The following is an 18,645-nucleotide window of genomic DNA, read 5'->3' as shown; positions in this document are numbered from 1 at the left end:
CGTTTCCCAAAGGGCCGCCCCTAAGCCAAGGAGGAGCAGGGAACAGAGGCAGAAAAAGGGGCCTGGCTGCTGCATCAGGCCCAAGGGGTCCACCTGCACCAGCTCTGGTTTCCAAGAGCGGCCCAGCCAAGACGCCCAAGTGGAAGCTCCCCAGCAGGGTCTGGAGGTGGGGGAGGGTGGTCCCTTCCACACTGCCGGGAAGGCAATGGCCTCCTTGTACGCAAGCAGCTGTTGCACCACAGCCAGCCCTTTCTGAAGGCCACACACGTTCCACTGACGAGCTGCTGAACTGGCCCATTTGGAATTATGGTCCCATTCAGCAAATGCTGGGGAAATGGAGAGCGGGTAGATCAGCCTCCTCCTCCCAACCCCTTATTAGTCATAAAGGTGCCTGATATGCAGGAGGTGCTGTGCAAGCATCTCCCACGCTTGGAGGCTCCTAGAGGGAAGGGTTCAAGCGACAGCAGCCGCCACAGCCGCCTGGGGCCCAGGGCAACGGCAGTTTGAACAGAGACCTCCCCTCACCACCTCACCCGGCAGTCATGCCCGATAGGCTCCTTGCATTCGGCACAGGTGTTGGCAAAATGGGTGTCATAGCAGGGGATGCAGAAGGGCCCTTTGTCCACCTGGATGTATTTGAGCCCAAAGAGGGACTCCTTGCAGCTGGCGCAGTCAAAGCCCTCCGTCATGTTGTGGGCCAGGACTCTGCACGCTTCCTGGAGAAGGAGAAGAGACAGCAGCAGTTAGCCTCGTCACCCCAGGAGGCGGAGGGACACCCACAGCCTACAGGGGACACATAGACACATGCTCGCTCGCTCTCACACGCGCACAGACATTGGACAAGGAGGTGCTCAACTCACTGCTTCCACTAGGGATGGGGGAGAATATCTGCTAAAACGGACTTATTACCGGATTCTGACACAACCCGACAATCTGTTTTTAGACCAGCAGTGATTCCTTGTGGCGGATTGCGGCTGTCAATGTCGTCCTCGTAATTGGCTTTGCTCTAAGCTGATGCATTCTTAACGGCTGTCTAGGTGATAACGATCACCATTTACACCCATTAGCATCCCTCCAATTTTCTCTTTGTTTTGTTAATTCTCAGAAATGGCGAGAGCCCGTCCTTTTTTTCTCCCACACATTAAATTGTAGGACAGAGCAGACCTGGACAGGATTACTCCCCCCTCCCTCTGCAGGCCATTGAATCTCTGCTGCCACTGTGTTGTGCGGGAGTGACTTAGTAATACATTCCCTCAAAAAAAGAAGTTAAAATAAGCAGAGCTGGTTAACTTTTCAAAAGTAAGAATCAAAAGTACTGCAAAATAGCAAGAACAGTAAAATGGGGGTAGGTTCTCTTTAAGCAGGACACCTGTTAGCCTGAGGTGAGGGACAGACTCAATGGGTGATTATCTGCCTAATTGATAATGTATATAGACAAAAGGTGCCTACAGCATAAGCATTTTCGTTAGAAATTACGTTACCTTTTTTGCTTAAAAATCTCAGCAGATCAGCAATTGCAAAACAAACCAGAACAAAAAAAATGGCGGGTCAGCACAGAAAGCTGGACCCTGCAAATTAAAACTGGATAGGAATCAGCACGCAAACTCCCCCCTTGCTGTTGCTTTGGGTGGCAGGTAGTGAAGCACAGCACAACAAAATGACCCTTTGCCAGATTTCTGGTTTACCTCCACCCTCCTCCCTCAGCACCTCCTGACTGTGAGGAAGGTCAAAGTCTCAGCTTGTGGTGTCCAAAAGGTGGGCCAAGGAAGCGCTCGGTTGGGGGTGGGTGGGGAGGGTGCAGCTAAGGAGGGAGGCGAGTCCCACTCCAGTCTCAGAGGTCCAATCCCATCTCTCTCTCAGGTCTGTGGTTTAGGACCACCATCCCCCTTATAGCAGCCCTTCTTCTAGGAGCAGAAGTACCATGAGTGGTACAGGGGAACATTCCCCCTTCCCAGAGCACTGCTTCCCAGAGGCTGCTTCTCCAACTACAGAATGTGTACATGGTTGGGAGGAAGGAGACTGCCTGTCCAGCTCTTTGCAGTGGTCAAGGAGCCACAGGCAGGCAGGCATGCTCAACTCATGCTGCTGGTCTAGCTGACCTGAAACCAGGGGAGGGTGAGCCACAGCTGTGGCCTCCAGGAAATCCCAGCATTTCAGTCCTTTTGAAACAATCCAAAGACAAAGAGGAGGTGGCAAATATCACTAATCCCCCGCAACACACTGCACTGCTTTGCAAGAAGAGCCACTGCCAGAGGTCCCTTCTGGTCAGTGGCAGGCTGTGGTGCCCACTGTGGCAGAGGGCAGGGCGCAAAACAGCAAGCAAGAGCCAACTGCAGACTGAGCTCTGCAAGGCTGCAATCTGACGCACGTGCACATGAGAGTGAGCCCCACTGAACACAGTGGGATTTGCTTTTGAATAAATTGCACAGAAACGTGTTAGCAATCCTAGTACAATTAATATCTATATAATGACAATATATCATTCTTATAGAGAACGCAGCAAATACTATCTTCAGGAGCAGGATCATTTTACTACATACAACTCAATCCAATGCATGTTTATGAATGTAGTAGGATTTGCTCTAAAAGGACATTGGTCTGCAGTCTTGGGATTCCCTGCTTTTTCCATTGGTTCTGTGGCTTTCCCTTTGACAGCAGTGAAGCTCTGGCTAGATGAGTAGCGGAGAGCGGCTTCCAGCCTGAGCTTCTGCATGTAAACTTCAGAAGTGGGCTCACTCCCGATGAGCTAATGAGAGAGTTCCAGGGCCCAGGCCTCTGACACTTCAAAGCAAGGCCTTGATCACAGTCTCCCCCCGCCCCACCGTGAGACTGCTGTCCCACTCCTGTTTCATGTGACAACAATCCCAGGCACACGCAGAAAAAGCGCGCATGGAAAGGCAAACAGCAGGCTCCAGCATGCTAGTTTGGAAAGCTCACTGCAGTGGGGCCATACCCCAAATCCAGCAGCAACGTTCAAAGAACAAGAGAGGAGAAAGGAATCTCCTGGGCAAGGGGGAGTTCTGTGCACAAGGAGGCCAATCCCTTTGCCAGCTAAAACTTTGTCACTCCCCAACTGCTGAGGCAGCTGAGGCGCACAGACACAGGCCACTCTGACCTCCACGCAGGCACCCCACTCTCACTTCCAGCATGGTCCCTTGGGGAGCAAGATGCACCGTGGGGGTTTTCAAGGGCAGAAGGAATGAGGCAGCTTGCAGGCACATCAGAGAACTGCACCGGAGGGCATGTTGTGCTGGGCTCTCAGGCTCCCACAGGACAACTGAACCATCCCAGGGAAAAGGCGGCGCCCTGCTCAGCCTGGCTCCTTCCTGCACGATGGCAGAGGCACAAGGGGTGGCTGGGAATCAGGCGCTTGATCTCCTGGCACGCAGGTCTCTCTGGCAAGTGCCCACAGCAGGACACAGCCACCCCCCGCAGTCCCATTCACTAAGCCCCCACAGGGGAGTCAAGGACCAAATTTGTCCCGGCCTGTGCCTCCATTTTTGGGAATATCTCCAAGGACAAGGCAGCCTCCAGGCCTGCAGGAGCTGCTGAGTTTCAGCTGTGCAGCTGCTGAAATCGGGTGGGCACAAGAGGCCAGCAGAGGCCGTCGCTCTCCGTCTCCCGCAGGCTGATATTGCTCAATGACTCAAGGAAACTTTTTTCCCCAAATTTGGTCAAAAGAGTCACTCTTGCTGTGGCTCTTTGTTTGGAGAGCTGCAACTCAGGAGGGAGCTATCCAGGAGCAATGAGGCTGGCAGCTTTGGGGCTAAAGGCGGCTTTCATACTTGGGTTCCATTCAGCCCAATATCATTACCTCGGTGAGAGGCCAAGGGAAGCCACTGCGTATGCGGGAGGTAGGCGGGGGGAGAGTGGAGACAATCCCGGTACTTTTCCAGGCTATCAGGACTATGGTAGTTGTCTCCTGGCTCCCACCTGCCCTGACCCTTCAAAATCTGGAGAGGCACCAGCCCTAATGAAGAGGAAGAAACTCAGGTTACTGTCCCTGTCACTGGCTGAGAAATCCAGGCCACCTGTTGCGTGCAGACGCACAAGCCGTTTTTAGAAGGGAAGGGGCTCCAAGAGAGTGACTTGAGTGGGCTGCTGCAGGCAGGGGGGACGGACATGGAGCATCTTTTCCTCTTCCTCCATCAAAGCAGAGCTGGATTGAATTTCCATCTGCACAGCTGAGATTTTCCAGACCTGGTGAGAGCCGGGTGCACACCATCTGGTATCCATTACAGTCCCAGCACAAGCCAACTGCAAATCCATCTCCATTGGATTTGCAATATCTCCCCATGGAGACCAGCGATCCCTTCTTGCCAATTTCTTTCTCAAAGAGCCCAGCAGACAGAAAACAGTTCAGAGTTCCAGCCCCTGGTTAGGGCAGCAGGTGGCATTAAGTGATCTCTGGGCAGGGAGCAGAATGTTCCTTAAACAACTGCTCCATGGCGAATAGACACTTTTGACTGTTTAGTGCCACAACAAACTGTTGCTTGTTCCGAGATGCAAATTTCTAGCAAAACATTCCATTCCTTTAGAAGATGGCTGGAGATGTCTCAAGACACATGGCTGTCTTGAGCCTGTCTAGGCTTAAGGGGGCTGCCGGCACGACCTGTAAAAGACAGGCTCTTACATGCACAACCGACTGGACGAGAAGCAAAAGGGAGCCCACCCTGTGTCCAAATTGCAGGGCAATACAATGTGCTTCATTAGGTGAAGCAAGCATAAGGACGTAAGGTTAAAACCTTCCTCTTCTCCCAGGCATTTTAATATGTGTTATAATATGTGTTATAAACTTTTTAAATTTAAAAATTTTTAAGGAAGCCCATTTTTAATGTTGTTTGAATTGTTTTAAATATGTGTTTTTATTGTATTTTGATATTGACTGTTGTGAACCACCCAGGGAGCTTCGGCTATGGGGCGGTATATAAATTTAATAAATAAATAAATAAATAAGGAGAGCCCTGCAGTGGGATCAAGCCAGAGGGGGCCATCCAGTCCAGCATCCTGTTCTCACAGTGGCCAACTAGATGCCCATTATAGGAAGCCTGCAAGCAGGACCCGAATGCAAGAGCAGCATTCTCCCCTCCTGCCATTTCCAGCAACTGGTATAAAGTTCCTAACGTTCCTAATTAGAAGTCCCTAGTGCCCAGAATGTTCAGGAACCACTGGAAATAGTGTGGAAACAAAAAGGCAAGAGCCTTCCACGCCAAACCTCCATAGAACACGCTGGTGCACCATGCAGTACAACAAACCACCACCAAGAAGCTAGTCCTCAAGATCTGAATAGGACAATCCAGGGAATGCTTCTCCCAGACACAAAAGCGGAACAGAATCCTTTACGCACCTTATGGCCTCAAAGAATCTGGACTCCTGGCTTGTGTCTTGTTGCTTGGGCCTCACCCATGTTCATCGATAGGGTGGACTTCCTCCTGGGCTTTTCAAAACCGTGCTAGAATTCACTGTTCAAATTCCTACCAAGTTACTGGGTAAGGATGGGACCTCTAAATGGGTAGCACCTACTTGAGTTGCGGACCACTCTTAACATAAGACGAATCTGGTGACTGGGTAGTCCAGCACTATGTTCTCACAGTGATCAACCAGAGGCCAGTGGGAAGCCCACAAGCAGATCCTGAGTGCAAGAGCACTCTCTCGACTTATGATTCCCAGAAATGATTATTCAGAGCAATACTACCTTCCACAGAGGTGGAACACAGCTATTGTTAGCTGTAACCTCCTCCATGATTTTGTCTAATCCTCTTTCAAAGCCACCCAAGTTGGTGAACATCACTACCTCTTGGAAGCCATCTTCCTCTGGAAAGAGAATGTTTCTTATAATCAGATGAATCTTGGTTGGAAAGCAAGGCTGTGATGTTGGCCACATAACCCTTCATCCAAGCTCCATGCATGCTGGTTTGGACAGTGTGTGCAACTGATGGAGACAAACATTTTGAAAAGGTTGATTTCATGAAAAGAACAAAAAACCCAGCTGCTAGCAACAGCAGGCAGGATAGCTGATAAATATGCCACCCCACCGTCAAGGGAAGAGCTAAAAGATCTTCCTCGGCATGATCCAAGAGCCTGTGGAGATTCTGGTGCAGTGGCATGGACCAAAGGGCATTCTGCACAGGGGACCAGCAGGCCTAACCCTAACTCTAACCCATGCAAATCAGAGCACTCCATAAAATGGAAATAATTGAAAAGGACATTTAATCTGCTGGCTTTAAAGAGGATCTCTTTGCTTTCTTCCTAGCAGGTGACCTCTTTTTGTACCAGGTATTATATGGCAGAGCACTGGAACCACCTTTTTAGATAGGACATGCAGACAATTCTACATGCCCTTGTCACAGGGCAGCATGGATAGGGACCCTCCCCAGCCAGGGCCTGGTCTGTGGGACCCAGTTGCAGCCAGGGTGGTATTTTCACAGCCAGCTCAACACTTGATTTCTCAGTCGTGACAATCACTGACAATCCGAACACAGGAAGCATCTGAGTGGGAGTCAACCTCCTAATATTTGTGACTACTTTTCACTGGAAATCCTTGACCTTCACTGCTCCTCTGCTCCACACAGCCATCAGGAGAGACTTCTGTCCAAGTAGAAAGGACTGTCATGTTTGGGATTCAACTGGAGTCAAACCCAGATTAGTTCTGACTTCCGGCAGTTGTTCAGCCACTTTCTGAGTTTTCGCCAGCACCTCTCAAAGCAAGAGGCTGAAGCGTGGGCCTGGGTCCCTTTGGGATCCCTGCCAATAAGTCAACTGGCTGTCAGTCTCCATGGCACTCTAGGAGCTATGAAATTATCTGTTTGAAGAGGAAAGGCTCTGTAACCTCCACCACGCTGCGGTTCAAAGAGACATCACCAGCAATTCCTCTCAGCCCAGAAAGTTCAGACAGTTTTCATTTGCTTAGTAACAGAGCATTTTTGTAGGGTGAGGTAAACACCCTCCAGCTGCCAGGTCCCGCTCACCATTAGATTGCTTAAGAGCATTGCTACATGAGGGCTGGGTGGTGCAAGCAAGACACACAGCAAGCAAGAGGCAGCCAGTTGTACAAAGCAGCAGCAGCAGCAGCTTCCTGATCAGTGCAGCTGGGCAAAGAACTGCCTGGCGGCAGGATTTTCCCCTTTGTCACACAAACAAGGAGGGAGGGGAGGCACAAGGAGGTGCCAACAACACACTCCCCTCCAGGCACATCGTATGTGCATTAAAGCTGGAAGCCAAGTGAAGTGGTGTGTGAGCGCATGCACACAGTGCCAAATGTGAACACAAGTATTTTTCATTGTATGCCCCTTTAAAGTACCAGCAGGTGGCAACTGGGAAAGTGTCACGTCCCTAGCATGCTTCTTTCAAAGTGGTGAAAAATATGCACAAGTGCACTTCACTGCTGATGCGCATCGCATTTATTTTCCACCAAAAAGATAAAAATAAAATAATAAAACCCTCAAGATGTTGCAGCCTCTAAGAGATGAGATTCAGGCCAACCTACTGAGAGCAGGCATTTTAAGAACCCCATAAAGGGTCCTGAGCAGTCTGTCAAAGGGGGAGGGGCTGCCCAATGGGTCTGAACAAGAGAATTTCCATCCAGGCAGACATTGAGCCACTCAGTAGGTGAACAAGCAGCATGCGAGGGAGGGAGGGAGGGAGAGGCCAAGGTGACCCATCACCAGCAAGATAAGAAGCGCAAGGCTACAGCCTACAGGGAGGGGGAAAGCAATTGACCCCTCAGACCACATTGCTCCAGACTGGGTTGCTTTGTCTGCGGGGCAACGGTTCTCCTGGAGTTTGGCTACTGATCTCTCCATACAAACACCTCTCTGAGGCATTGCAGCTTGTGGGGGGGGCATGAAGGCAGATATGAAACCCCCCAGTCTATTTTTACCACCGCACAATCCAGGCCTGAAAAAAGAACATGGAGGCGTCTCTCGAGAACAGTGAAAGCAGCAGGTGGGGAAAGGGCAGCCTCTGCCTGGCCAGACATGAAGACAGAGACCAGCTGCGGTTGACATTTCATGGCCCCATGTGATGGGACGCAAGGGGGACCAAGAGGTTCTCAGAGTGCCTATTCTGGAGATGTATTTTTAGCCTGGGAGATGCCAAACATTTAGCGAAAGCAGGGAAAATATCAGAGGCCTGGAGGCAGCAGCAAGGGGCGCAACCGCGGTACGATGGAACAGTTACCCCAGAGAAACGGGGTGCTCACAGAAGGCACTGCAGCCACAGCAGGTGAAGCCACCCCAGATGGAAGATTACTCCTCCCCAGGGAGCCTGTAAAGGACTGAGTCCCCAAAGAGTGGCCGCATTGCATCCATGCTGCACCAAGGCTTCTCTGTGTGGCACCCATCCGCCATGCGGCAGAGAAGCCTCCACGTTCCCCCACAAACCTCCCCATGACATGATGAAAATTGGACACTGCAGGGAGTAGAAGCAGATGCAGAGTGGCATCCATGCAGGGGTGCTTGGTTGTATGAAAGAGCACAAAAAACCAATGACTTAACAACAAAAAATGTCACTTTGACCTCTTGACCAAAACATTCAGCAACCTTTCGTCAAGAACAGTGCTAAGGTTTTAAAAGCCTCTCTCTCCTTTTGTGCAGTATGTATAAAGTACAAACCTCAATCTGTTTGAAGCCTTTTAAACTTTCCCAGAAAGCTCTCTGGGTTTACTCATTCTGCAAAGAGGCTGAAGATCTGACAAAAATATTTTCAGCACCTCCACAAAGCTACAATTTCCAGGGTTAATGGGGCAACCATGGGAATTAAAATGGTTTTAATTATTTGATTCTGTTATGCAGACGTGTGCACACAAAGGGTGAGTCCAATATCTGAGGGAGCATATACCTCACCTCGGGCACCAAACAGGCTCTTCTAGTGCACACCATGAAACATTCCTGGAACAAGCCCAAATGCGAGGCAGGGTAGAGCCCAAACTGCAGCCTGGAGACTGGGAAACAGAAGCTGGCCTAGAGCTGCTGGGAACAGCCCTGAGAGCTATTTGGATCTCTACTGCAAGATCCTAATCTTCCGTGAAGTCAGGGATTTATGAGCTTACAAAATGGATGGCTGGGAAGGCCTCTAGCCAGACAAAGAGTGCAAAGTCTTGCAGCTCAGGATCACAAGAGGGAGGCCATGTTCACCATTCCCCAGGGAGGGGAGGGGAGGGGGAACAATGTTGTGAGAGCATAGCGAGCTTGGCTGGGAAATCCTAAAAGAAGCCCTAGTTTCTGGGAGAAAGAGCTAAGATATCCTTGCTGTGTGAGGAAACTCTCTGGGCCCAGAGGAGGAGCACACAGTGAGAATTTCATCTCTTAAGAGGTGCCCCAGCCTGTGTGTCTCAGGACTGGGGAAGGAGGATGCCCTCAGGAGAGCGGGGGACAGTGTGGGAGAAGGAACATTCCAGACTGCTAAGTCACACTGCCTGGGGCAAGGGGTGGATAGTGTGGCTGCCTCACCAGCCTGAAGAATTTCCAGCAGAAGGTACCCCAGAGGAGGGATGAGGATGTGCTGGATGATGTCAGGAGGGGCTCTTGCCCCCACTCAAAGTGGCACAGTCCCAGGAGATGCGGGCCTGGGGCCTGAGCCAGCCTGAGGAGCTGTCCAGGGTCACACAGAACCCAGAGCCCTTCAGGCCCCCTAAGAAATCCCATCCTCTTGGCAATTGTTTCCCTGGGGATACTTATCCAAGTGGCCATTTCAGTGCTCAACCCTTCAGAAGACACCTTTAGCCTTTCCAGATGCAGAGAAACAACAGCCAAGGTGACCCCTGCAGAACCTCTAGGTTGCAGGCCAGTCCATCAGCTATGAAGTTATGGGGATGGACTCGATGGCCTTATAGGCCCCTTCCAACTCTACTATTCTATGATTCTATAAGGCACAACGACACTCACAAGCACAGAGGTGATCCAGTCCCGGCCACCTCAAGGAGTCTTTTCCCAAACACACCAGCATGTCTGGGTAGCATGGCAGGTGACAGACCTGAGCCGTCACAACATGCCCTTTCCTCCTCCAGAGGGAGGTGCTCTCAGCAGCAGTGACACTTCCAGCTTCAAAACCTCGACACCACCCAGACCTACAGGAAGCTGGGGTGGAGTCCATCCTCAGCAGCTGGTGTGGGCCAGATTCCCACAGCTCCATCACTTAGGCGTAGGTGGTGCGAGCCGAGCCAGGCATACCCCTGGATACACCCTTAATGATTATTTGTCACCCAGAGTAATTTCATCCAATGACTGAGGAGATTCTCAGCCAGCCTCCCAGCCCCACAAGGAAGGCTGTTGCACAGCAGAGTCCATCACTTTGCCCAAGCAGCACAGAACGGAGATGAACGCCAATCAGGGGGAAGTGCAAGGGAGGAGGACAGCAAATTAATAATGATAACAACTGCTGTGCCCAGGGGTGTGTCCAGCTTGGACCAGGGAGCACCACAAAGGACGAGGTGTTGAAGCTTCTAGGAAGTGTGCCAGATGTGAAGGTCTCCTTTGTTTCTGTTCTGGAAGCAGCATGCCAACCTTGGGCCACCATGGCTCATCCACCACTTAGAGTGGCCACCACCGGATGGTTCAGAGAAGATGTGGGAAGCCCCAGTTTCCCTCAGTTAGGTTGGACACATGTGCTGGCAGATGGGAGCCTCATCAAGGAAGGAGGTAGATCTCTGGATGATTTACAGTAGTTTGACAAAGATTTCTAACTCCCAATCTTCCCACTTAAATTAGGCAGGGGAGGGAGAGAGGGAGAGAGAGAGAGAGAGAGAGAGAGAGAGAGTAAAAGTAAAAGAGGTACAGGGACTGTGAGCTCAGTCAAACACTGAAAACAATGCTCTAGGCCCAGAATGTTCTATGAGGAATCCAGTTTATCAATTCTGTAAGTCTTTTTGCACCCAGCTGTCGGCAGATCTTGGGGTTCTAGTAAAAATAACCAAGTAGATCTGACAAGCCTGAAGTCCGCCCACTCCCACTCTAGAAATCCTGTTTCATTTTTTTTTTTGGGGGGGGGTACTCTTGGCTCAAGCCAGCCTGACAATCATAGGCTGTGGATAGGAAATCCAGGTCAGTCCTGCACGAAATACAGATATGTGGGGACTGTTCACACTTGTTGGAGAGCACTGACTCAAGGAAAGAGTCTCCTGCATATCCACAGAAACCCCTATTTGCAGGCTGGGCCCTGGCACTGAACACAGATGCTGAAGCTGAGTCCCCTTAGAAAGCAAGCTCTCTCCATGGGGAGAGCATGCCGCTCTCCCATCTCAAGCTCTGGGAAGGTACATGACCCGCTGAGCTCCTAAGGATAGGCAGGGTGATGGTTAGCTGCTCCCCGCATTTGCCTCTCAAGACCTGCTGCGATTAGATTCTGGTTATCACTTCATCTTCACTAGTTCCTGTGTGCTTTACTTGGACATAGTAGCAGCCACTGAAGCAGAGCAAGAGGAAAATCCTGGCCTCACAACCACGGAAGCACAATGGAGACGGCTGCTTGGCTCTGCTGGGCACCAGCCTGGTCACAGAAGGCCGCACGTGGGGACAGAAGGCCAGGCCAGGGCTGCAGGAAGAACACGCTGCTTCTGTTTCCTGTGCCATCTCCTCTTACTGAGGGTGAAGGGATTAAGCAAGAACAGCCCCCCCCCTTGTCCTCTTAGGACTGTAGCAGGCAGGAGGACTTGTTTGCAGCATCTGGCATCCAGGTCTGGCCTTGGCACTCGGCAGCAGCACATGTGAGCTGCCAGAGGAGGACTCAGAGGTCGCTGCTCCAGGCACCACTTACAGGAAATGGCTGATGTCTTTTGCAGAGAGTCGGATCTGGAGAAAGGAGTGTCTTTGCAGAGATGACAGACAGCCAAGTCATTTTCTGAGGGAAGCCCTGCAGCTGGAGCAGCCCAAAGGCCATCAAGGCCAGCATCCTGTTCTCACAGGGGCCTCTGGGAAGCTCGGAAGCAGGACCCGAGTGCTACAGCAACTCTCTCCTCTTGCGTGTCCCGGCAACTGGAATTCGGAAGCAGGCAGACTCAGGCAGTGGAGGCAGAACATAGCCATCATGGCTAGTAGCCACTGATAGCCATCTCCTCCTCCTCCATGAGCTTGTCTAGTCCTCTTTTAAAGCCATCCACATTGGGGCATCTAGAGAGAATTCCAGACTTTAACCCTGTGCCACCGTGTGAAGAAGTCTTTGTTGCTCTTGGATGTCTGCACAAGCAGCACAACAAAGCGCGGAACTTCCACCTAGGCAGCTCCAGCTGCCTCTCGGATTGCCTCCTCCACCATGGAGTGAGTCACTGAGCACGAGGACCGTGTAAGTGCTGCACAAATAGTTATTAGCAACACTGAAGCATCCGACAGGAGGCTGGACAGAACCTCCATCCCTCCTCCCACAATCTGACCCCCAACATTTTCCACTACAGGAAGAAGCCTCATGGTGCTGCCTTATTCTAGTGGCCTACTCATGGCCGTGGTCTATCTACACCCCCTGAGAATTTGGGGACAAGCAAGAGGCAGAATCCCAAAACCAGCAGCAAGACAGAATCACCGTGTCACACTTGTTCTGAGTGCAAGCAATATCATGAAGTGTACTGTAGTGTAGTGGTTAGAGTGCTGGACTAAGACAGGGAAGACCAGGGTTCAAATCCCAACTCAGCCATGTAGCTCACTGGGTAATTTTGGGCCTGTCACTGCCTCTCAGCCTAACCTACCTCACAGGATTGTTGTGTGGATAAAATCGGGAGAGAGAGAACCATGTGTGTATGCCACCTCAAGCTCCTTGGAGGAAACAAAGTGGGATATAAATATAACAATAAAGACATAACAACAAAACCCTAAAGCCACACATCTGTGCTAAGGACCTATCTGTAAGTGGCTTTCATTGAGACTTGCGAGCACCAGATAAGTGCTCAGTTCCTACTTTGGCTCAGTCTTCTCCCAATGAAGGATCTGTGACCCTCCTAGGAAACATGAAGTTGAAGGGGTAGGATTGCAGCTTCAGACTGATAGACAAATGGTCAAGGAATACCTAATCAGTTTGAACGAGCTCGAGTCTGCAGGACCCGACAAACTACTTCCTAGAGTATTGAAGGAACTGGCTGAAGAACTCTTGGAACTGCTGTCTCTTATCTTTGCGAAATCATGGAGGATGGGTGGAGTGCCGGATGTATGGAGGAGGGCTAATGTTGTCCCTATCTTCAAAAAGGGCAAAAAGGAGGAACCTGGGAACTACAGACCAATCAGCCTGACATCAGTCCCTGGGAAAATTCTGGAGCAGATTATAAAGCAGTCAGTCTGTAAGCACCTTGAAAACAATGCAGTGATTACTAGAAGCCAACATGGATTTATCAAGAACAAATCCTGCCAGACTAATTTTGTCTCATTTTTTGATCGGGTAACCTCCCTGGTAGATTGTGGGAATGCTGTGGACATAATATATCTTGACTTGAGCAAAGCTTTTGACAAAGTGCCCCATGATATTCTGGTTAGCAAGCTATCTAAATGTGGGCTGCATGGAACAGCTATCAGGTGGATCCACTGTGGGCTACAGAATCATACTCAAAGAGTGCTTCCTTCTCAAACTGGGGGGAGGTAACGAGTGGGGTACCGCAGGGCTCGGTCCTGGCCCCAGTGCTCTTCAACATTTTTATTAATGACTTGGATAAGGAGGTACAGGGAATGCTTTTCATATTTGCAGATGATAAAAAATTGGGAGGGACTGCTAATACCTTGGAAGACAGAAGCAAAATTCAAAGGGATCTTGATATGCTGGAGCATTGGGCTGAAAACAACAGAATGAAGTTTAACAGGCATAAGTGCAAAGTTCTACTTCTAGGAAAGAGAAACCAAATGCACAGTTATAAAATAGGGGATACTTGGCTCAGCAATGCTACATGCGAGAAGGATCTTGGAACTGTTGTTGATCACAAGCTGAATGGCAGCCAACGGTGTAATGCGGCTGCAAAAAAAGCAAATGCTATTTTTGGCTGCATTAACAGAAATACAGTTTCCAAATCACATGAAGTATTGGTTCCCCGCTATTTGGCACTGGTTAGGCCACATCTTGAGTACTGTGTCCAGTTCTGGACACTACACTTTAAGAAGGATGCAGACAAACTGGAACGGGATCAGAGGAGGGCAACAAGGATGATCAGAGGACTGGAGACAAAGCCCTAGGAGGAGAGACTGAAGAACTGGACGTGTTTAGCCTGGAGAAGACGGGGGGGGAGAGATATGGTAGCACTGTTCAAGTACTTGAAAGATTGCCACACAGAGGAGGGCCGGTAACTCTTCTCGATTGTCCCAGAGTGTAGGACACTGAATAATGGGCTCAACTTACAGGAAACCAGATTTTGACTGAACATCAGGAAAAACCTCCTGTTAGAGTGGTACGACAATAGAACCAGTGGCCTAGGGAGGTGGTGGGCTCGCCAACACTGGGGGCATTCAAGAGGCAGCTGGACAGCCACCTGTCAGGGATGCTTTAATCTGGATCCCTTATTGAGCAAAGGGTTGGACTCGATGGCCTTATAAGCCCTTTCCAACTCTATGATTCTGTTCTATAACGCTCCAAACATAAACAGCATCTGTGCCAATCCCTGCAAAGATGACCGCAAGCCCACACAGCATTCTGGAGACATTGCAGGGTCAAGCCGTACTCCGCAGACTGCCACACAGATATGCGTAAGAGGCCACAGCCATTGCCTCCAAGGTACCCATGTACAACCTTGAAGCGCCCGTTTTTGGCACTCAGACCCCTATGATGCCGGAGCACTCCCAGTTTCTAAATGAGCTGCCATTACCAAATGCCACACCCTGGGAAGGAGGACCACACCAGGAAAACTTTGGGCAGCAACCCTTGGTGTCAGGCTCCTGGTCTCCTCATTAAAGCTTCTTACTCATCTCGCAGCCTTGGAGAGCCACCAGACCACTTCTAAGAGATTTGTAAACTTTCCCTTGTTTCCCAAAGCATCAGGTCTTCCACTCCACCTTTGCCTCCCAATGGCTCCCTCCCAAGGTAGACCCCTATTTGTACAAATATCTATCTTGAAGTTGTCTTTCTTTGGAGTAATGGTGGCAGCAAAGGACCATGAAATGCCTACCATAGTACAAGTTGGTTCCCCTGCAGTCAGTGACAACTGGAACCCAAAGGCGCCTACTCCAGGAATGACGTCTACAGCTTTGGTAGCACAGTAAGAGTCACCAGGCTAGGTGCCAAACTGGCATTTCCATAATGATACTGGCACTGTCTCATATAGATTAGTCAGGCTTGAATCATGTGCAATGGACTCCTTTGTCTGAGGATCTCTCAGCATGATAAAGTCAAGGCTGCCACTAGAAGACTGATGCGACAGCAGCCTTGAAACACTGTCCCAGTGAGGCCAAAGCGGCAAGAATCCCTCGGCTGCAGAGAGGGCAAGGTGGCTGGGCAGAGCAAGGTGTCAGCCCCAGCCATACTTCCCAAACAGAAAGAAGATGAAAAAGTCAAAACCCAGTCATGGTGCATCCACATTAGGCACAAAGAGATGACATTTAATTTTAGCTACAGGCTGAGCACACAGCAGGTTACACAAGCCTGTGGGAGGCTAGGTTTGAGTCAAGACCACCTATGTTTGCCAGCTACTTAAACTGCTGTCCATTTGGCTAAACTGAGCTGCCCCCTATGCTCCGTCCTGCCATCACAAGGACAAAGGGGCAAGCTCTGCAGCTCCAGACTGAGGAAGGGGCACTGACATGGCATCACAGTCAACCTTCTTTTGCTTCAGCTGCTTTTAATCAAGGAAACATCACAGGAGCCACAACAGAAGACCCGCTTTGCTGTCAAGGTGAACTAGAGCGTCATCACACCGGGCTACTTAGATCCTTTTCACAAGAGGAGGCTGCCCAAATGAGAACTTACTCGCTCACTAAAACCGTTTCTCCCCTGCTATGTGTGCAGCTGCAGAAGCACACTGAGGCCCGCTGAGGGGTCTCAGGAGAACATCTGCATGCACCCACGCAGTAGGTAAGAGCAGCGGCTTCTCATAAGAACAGACCATCTACTCCAGCTGCCTCTTCTCCCAGGGGCCAGCCAGATGGCCTAACGGGAAGCCCACAAGCAGGACCAGAGGGTGACTCCCACTAACTGGTATTCAGAGGAACTCTGCCTCTGTCAGTAGAGGTAGCACACAGTCCAGTGGCTAGTAGCCAGAGAGACAAATTTCTTTGAGGACAAGGCTAATTACCTTTTCAAGACAGGTTGGTGGCCATCATTACAACCTGTGGTAGCAAATTCCACGTTCTAACTACGCGCTGCATGCAGAAGTGCTTCTTTTTGGCTGAATCTCCTAACATTTAAAGCCAAGAGCCAGAACAAGGATCAAGGCCTTATTTTTATATGAGTTTCTTGCTTGTGTAAAGTTTTTTTTTAATTGCATTGTATTCGATATGAAAACTTTTTACTTCTGTCACCAGTACATGACCCTGGAATGCATTCAGATGGAGGGATGTGTGTATGTTAACATAGGGAATGTGCCCCACCCCACCTGCAGACTCAGGATGAAAAGGAGTCATGATGATGCACTCCAGAAATGAGCCTGTCACCTTTGGGCATTACACAGACACACAAAAATGGATTTCCTTGTGAAAGGCAAGGAAGTCTCCTTCCTCTTCTGTGACCTGTCCACAGGCAGGAGGCCCAGCTGCTGCATCCAGAATGACCCATAGCGGCAGCAGGGAGAGCTCAGGGAAAAAGGGAGGGTAGGCATCCCCTTCCCTTGGGAACAGCAAATGTGGAAGGAAGGATGAAACACAATGCTGTCAACTGAGTACATCTAAAATCTGGGAAACTTGATATTCAGATAATGGGGAAGTTTTGGGGTTTTTTTTTAAGTATTATTCCTGCACAAGGATTTTTTTCCCACCATGATGGTAAAGCCTCAGATGCTTGCTTTTTACAACTAGTAGCCAAAAAGTGAAGGAGCCAAACGAAGCTTAAATGAACATTTCAGCAGATCAATTTACAAATGTGATGTGGGTAGGTCGGTGGGAATGACATTTAGATGACTTTCAACAAACAACAACCCTAATACCTAACAGTTCAACTAAGCATCTTCCATCAGATCAACAGTGGCACTCTGGTGGCGATAGCTGGGTCCCTGCCCACGTGAAATAAAAGTTATTTGCAATATCCGCCATGTTCTTTCCCTTGAACCATCTATACTTCAGCTGTTTAAATTAGATTTCACTGCCAAGATCATAAACTGGAGCATGATCATCCGATTTGTGTGCACCCATTGGAGATAGAGGATTGACACTGTTTGAAAAGAATGTGACTGAATGCTTCTCTCTTATTTTGCTTGCTAGGGATTAACCGCTGAATGTCAAAAAGGAAGGGCCACCTTATACCGGCTGTGCTCATTTCACACACACCCCACCTCCCCAAAGTGCCTCTCAAGGTCCCAACTCAGCAGTTGGGTCCAGCAGCTCCACCGAGAGGCCCCTCTTGCCAGAGGCAGCCTGCGCCCTTTGCAAGTGTAACCTGAACCTGGAGTAGGAGGCAGGCGGGCCACACGGCAAGGCGTGGGAAGACCAAGGCCAAAGGGTCCACGTCCGTCTCTGGCGTTGAAGGAGGGTGGCAGCTGCAGCAGCTCAGCCCACAACCAGCCCGGGCCACATACACAGCATGGGGCCGAGAACAACCGATCAGCAGTGAAGGGAGCTTGCGGGGCCAGGGACGGGCGGGTCGAGCCCTTCCCTAACCCAGGCTATCCCAAGCGACAGATTGGGGGCCCCGTCGCAGGCCCCCCCACGCCGGCTGCCTCACTACTGCTCGTGGTAGGCAGGGTCCGATGACTCCGGCGCCATTCGGGTTTCCAGCCTCGGGCACTGTGGGGGGGGGGCGGATGAAGCTCAGGAAGGCCAGACCCCTCCCCAAGGCGGCCGGCTCTCCCTCGCCTCATCCCAATACTTTCCGTCCCGGGAGCGCTCCCGCCAACTTCCGCGCCCGGCTGTTTCTGGGGTGAAGCCCGCAGGTGGCGGGTCCCTCTCAGCGTTTTCGCACGTGGGAAAGGCCTCAGGAGCCGTGTACACTCCCTGCGCGGCCGCTTACCGCCCCAACGAACCGCCGCGGCCCCTGGCTTTCCCTGCGCCCTCGCTGGGGGTAGCGTCAAAGGGGCGCCTCCAAAGTGGGCGGCCGGCGGCGCTTCCGCACAGCCCCTGCAGGAGACAACGCGGCCGCGGCGGCCCCAAGCACCCTCGCTGTTCAAGCCCACCTACGACCGCTCCGCCCTTGCCCAGCCGGGATCCCTTTGCCGACGGGGCGGCCCCAGAAAAACTTCCGAAGCGCGTCGTGCCGCTGGCAAACTTTCGCTTGGCGCAGGGCTGCTGCCGGGGACCACCAGCCTCACCCACACCCGGGACGGAGCGCCCTTCGCCCGCCATCCACAGACGCCGCCCCTGCCGCGAAGGCAAGCGGCCGAGGAGACGCACGCGCGGCGCTAGTGCTCCTCCCCCGCCTCTGTCGCGTGGGAAAGGGGGGGCGGCATCGATCCCTCCCGCCGCCCGAGATCCCTCACCTGCTGCAGCTCCGCTTCTCCCAGCTCGGGCGCGGCTCCCTCTCTCCGGCTGCCGCCCGAGTAGAACTGGCCGCAGGCGCGCCTGCCTGCCCGCCCTACCCCCACGGGGCGGAGCCGCTGCCCACGAG

General features: G+C 51.3%; 1 protein-coding gene across 3 annotated transcripts in view; it reads right to left on the bottom strand.

Moving 5' to 3' along the window:
* Positions 1 to 18,645, bottom strand: part of FHL3 (four and a half LIM domains 3) — a 21,332-nt gene extending 2,687 nt beyond the window's left edge. Inside the window, exons 1-3 of one of the 3 annotated variants that reach the window (XM_061597414.1) lie at positions 18,518 to 18,645; positions 10,503 to 10,696; positions 534 to 716 (exon numbers count right to left, since the gene is read on the bottom strand). In XM_061597414.1, coding sequence (XP_061453398.1) covers positions 534 to 689 — 156 coding nt within the window. In that variant the 5' untranslated portion in view covers positions 690 to 716; positions 10,503 to 10,696; positions 18,518 to 18,645. Of the gene's footprint in view, positions 1 to 533; positions 717 to 10,502; positions 10,697 to 18,214; positions 18,375 to 18,517 lie in introns of those variants that run through there. The other 2 variants (XM_061597413.1, XM_061597415.1) reach the window with 2 other exon arrangements.

Source organism: Rhineura floridana, chromosome 15 (assembly GCF_030035675.1).
Source record: "Rhineura floridana isolate rRhiFlo1 chromosome 15, rRhiFlo1.hap2, whole genome shotgun sequence".
NCBI lineage: Eukaryota > Metazoa > Chordata > Lepidosauria > Squamata > Rhineuridae > Rhineura > Rhineura floridana.
The sequence above is the reverse complement of the archived record's forward strand: the minus strand, read 5'-3'. Positions and strand labels throughout refer to the sequence as shown.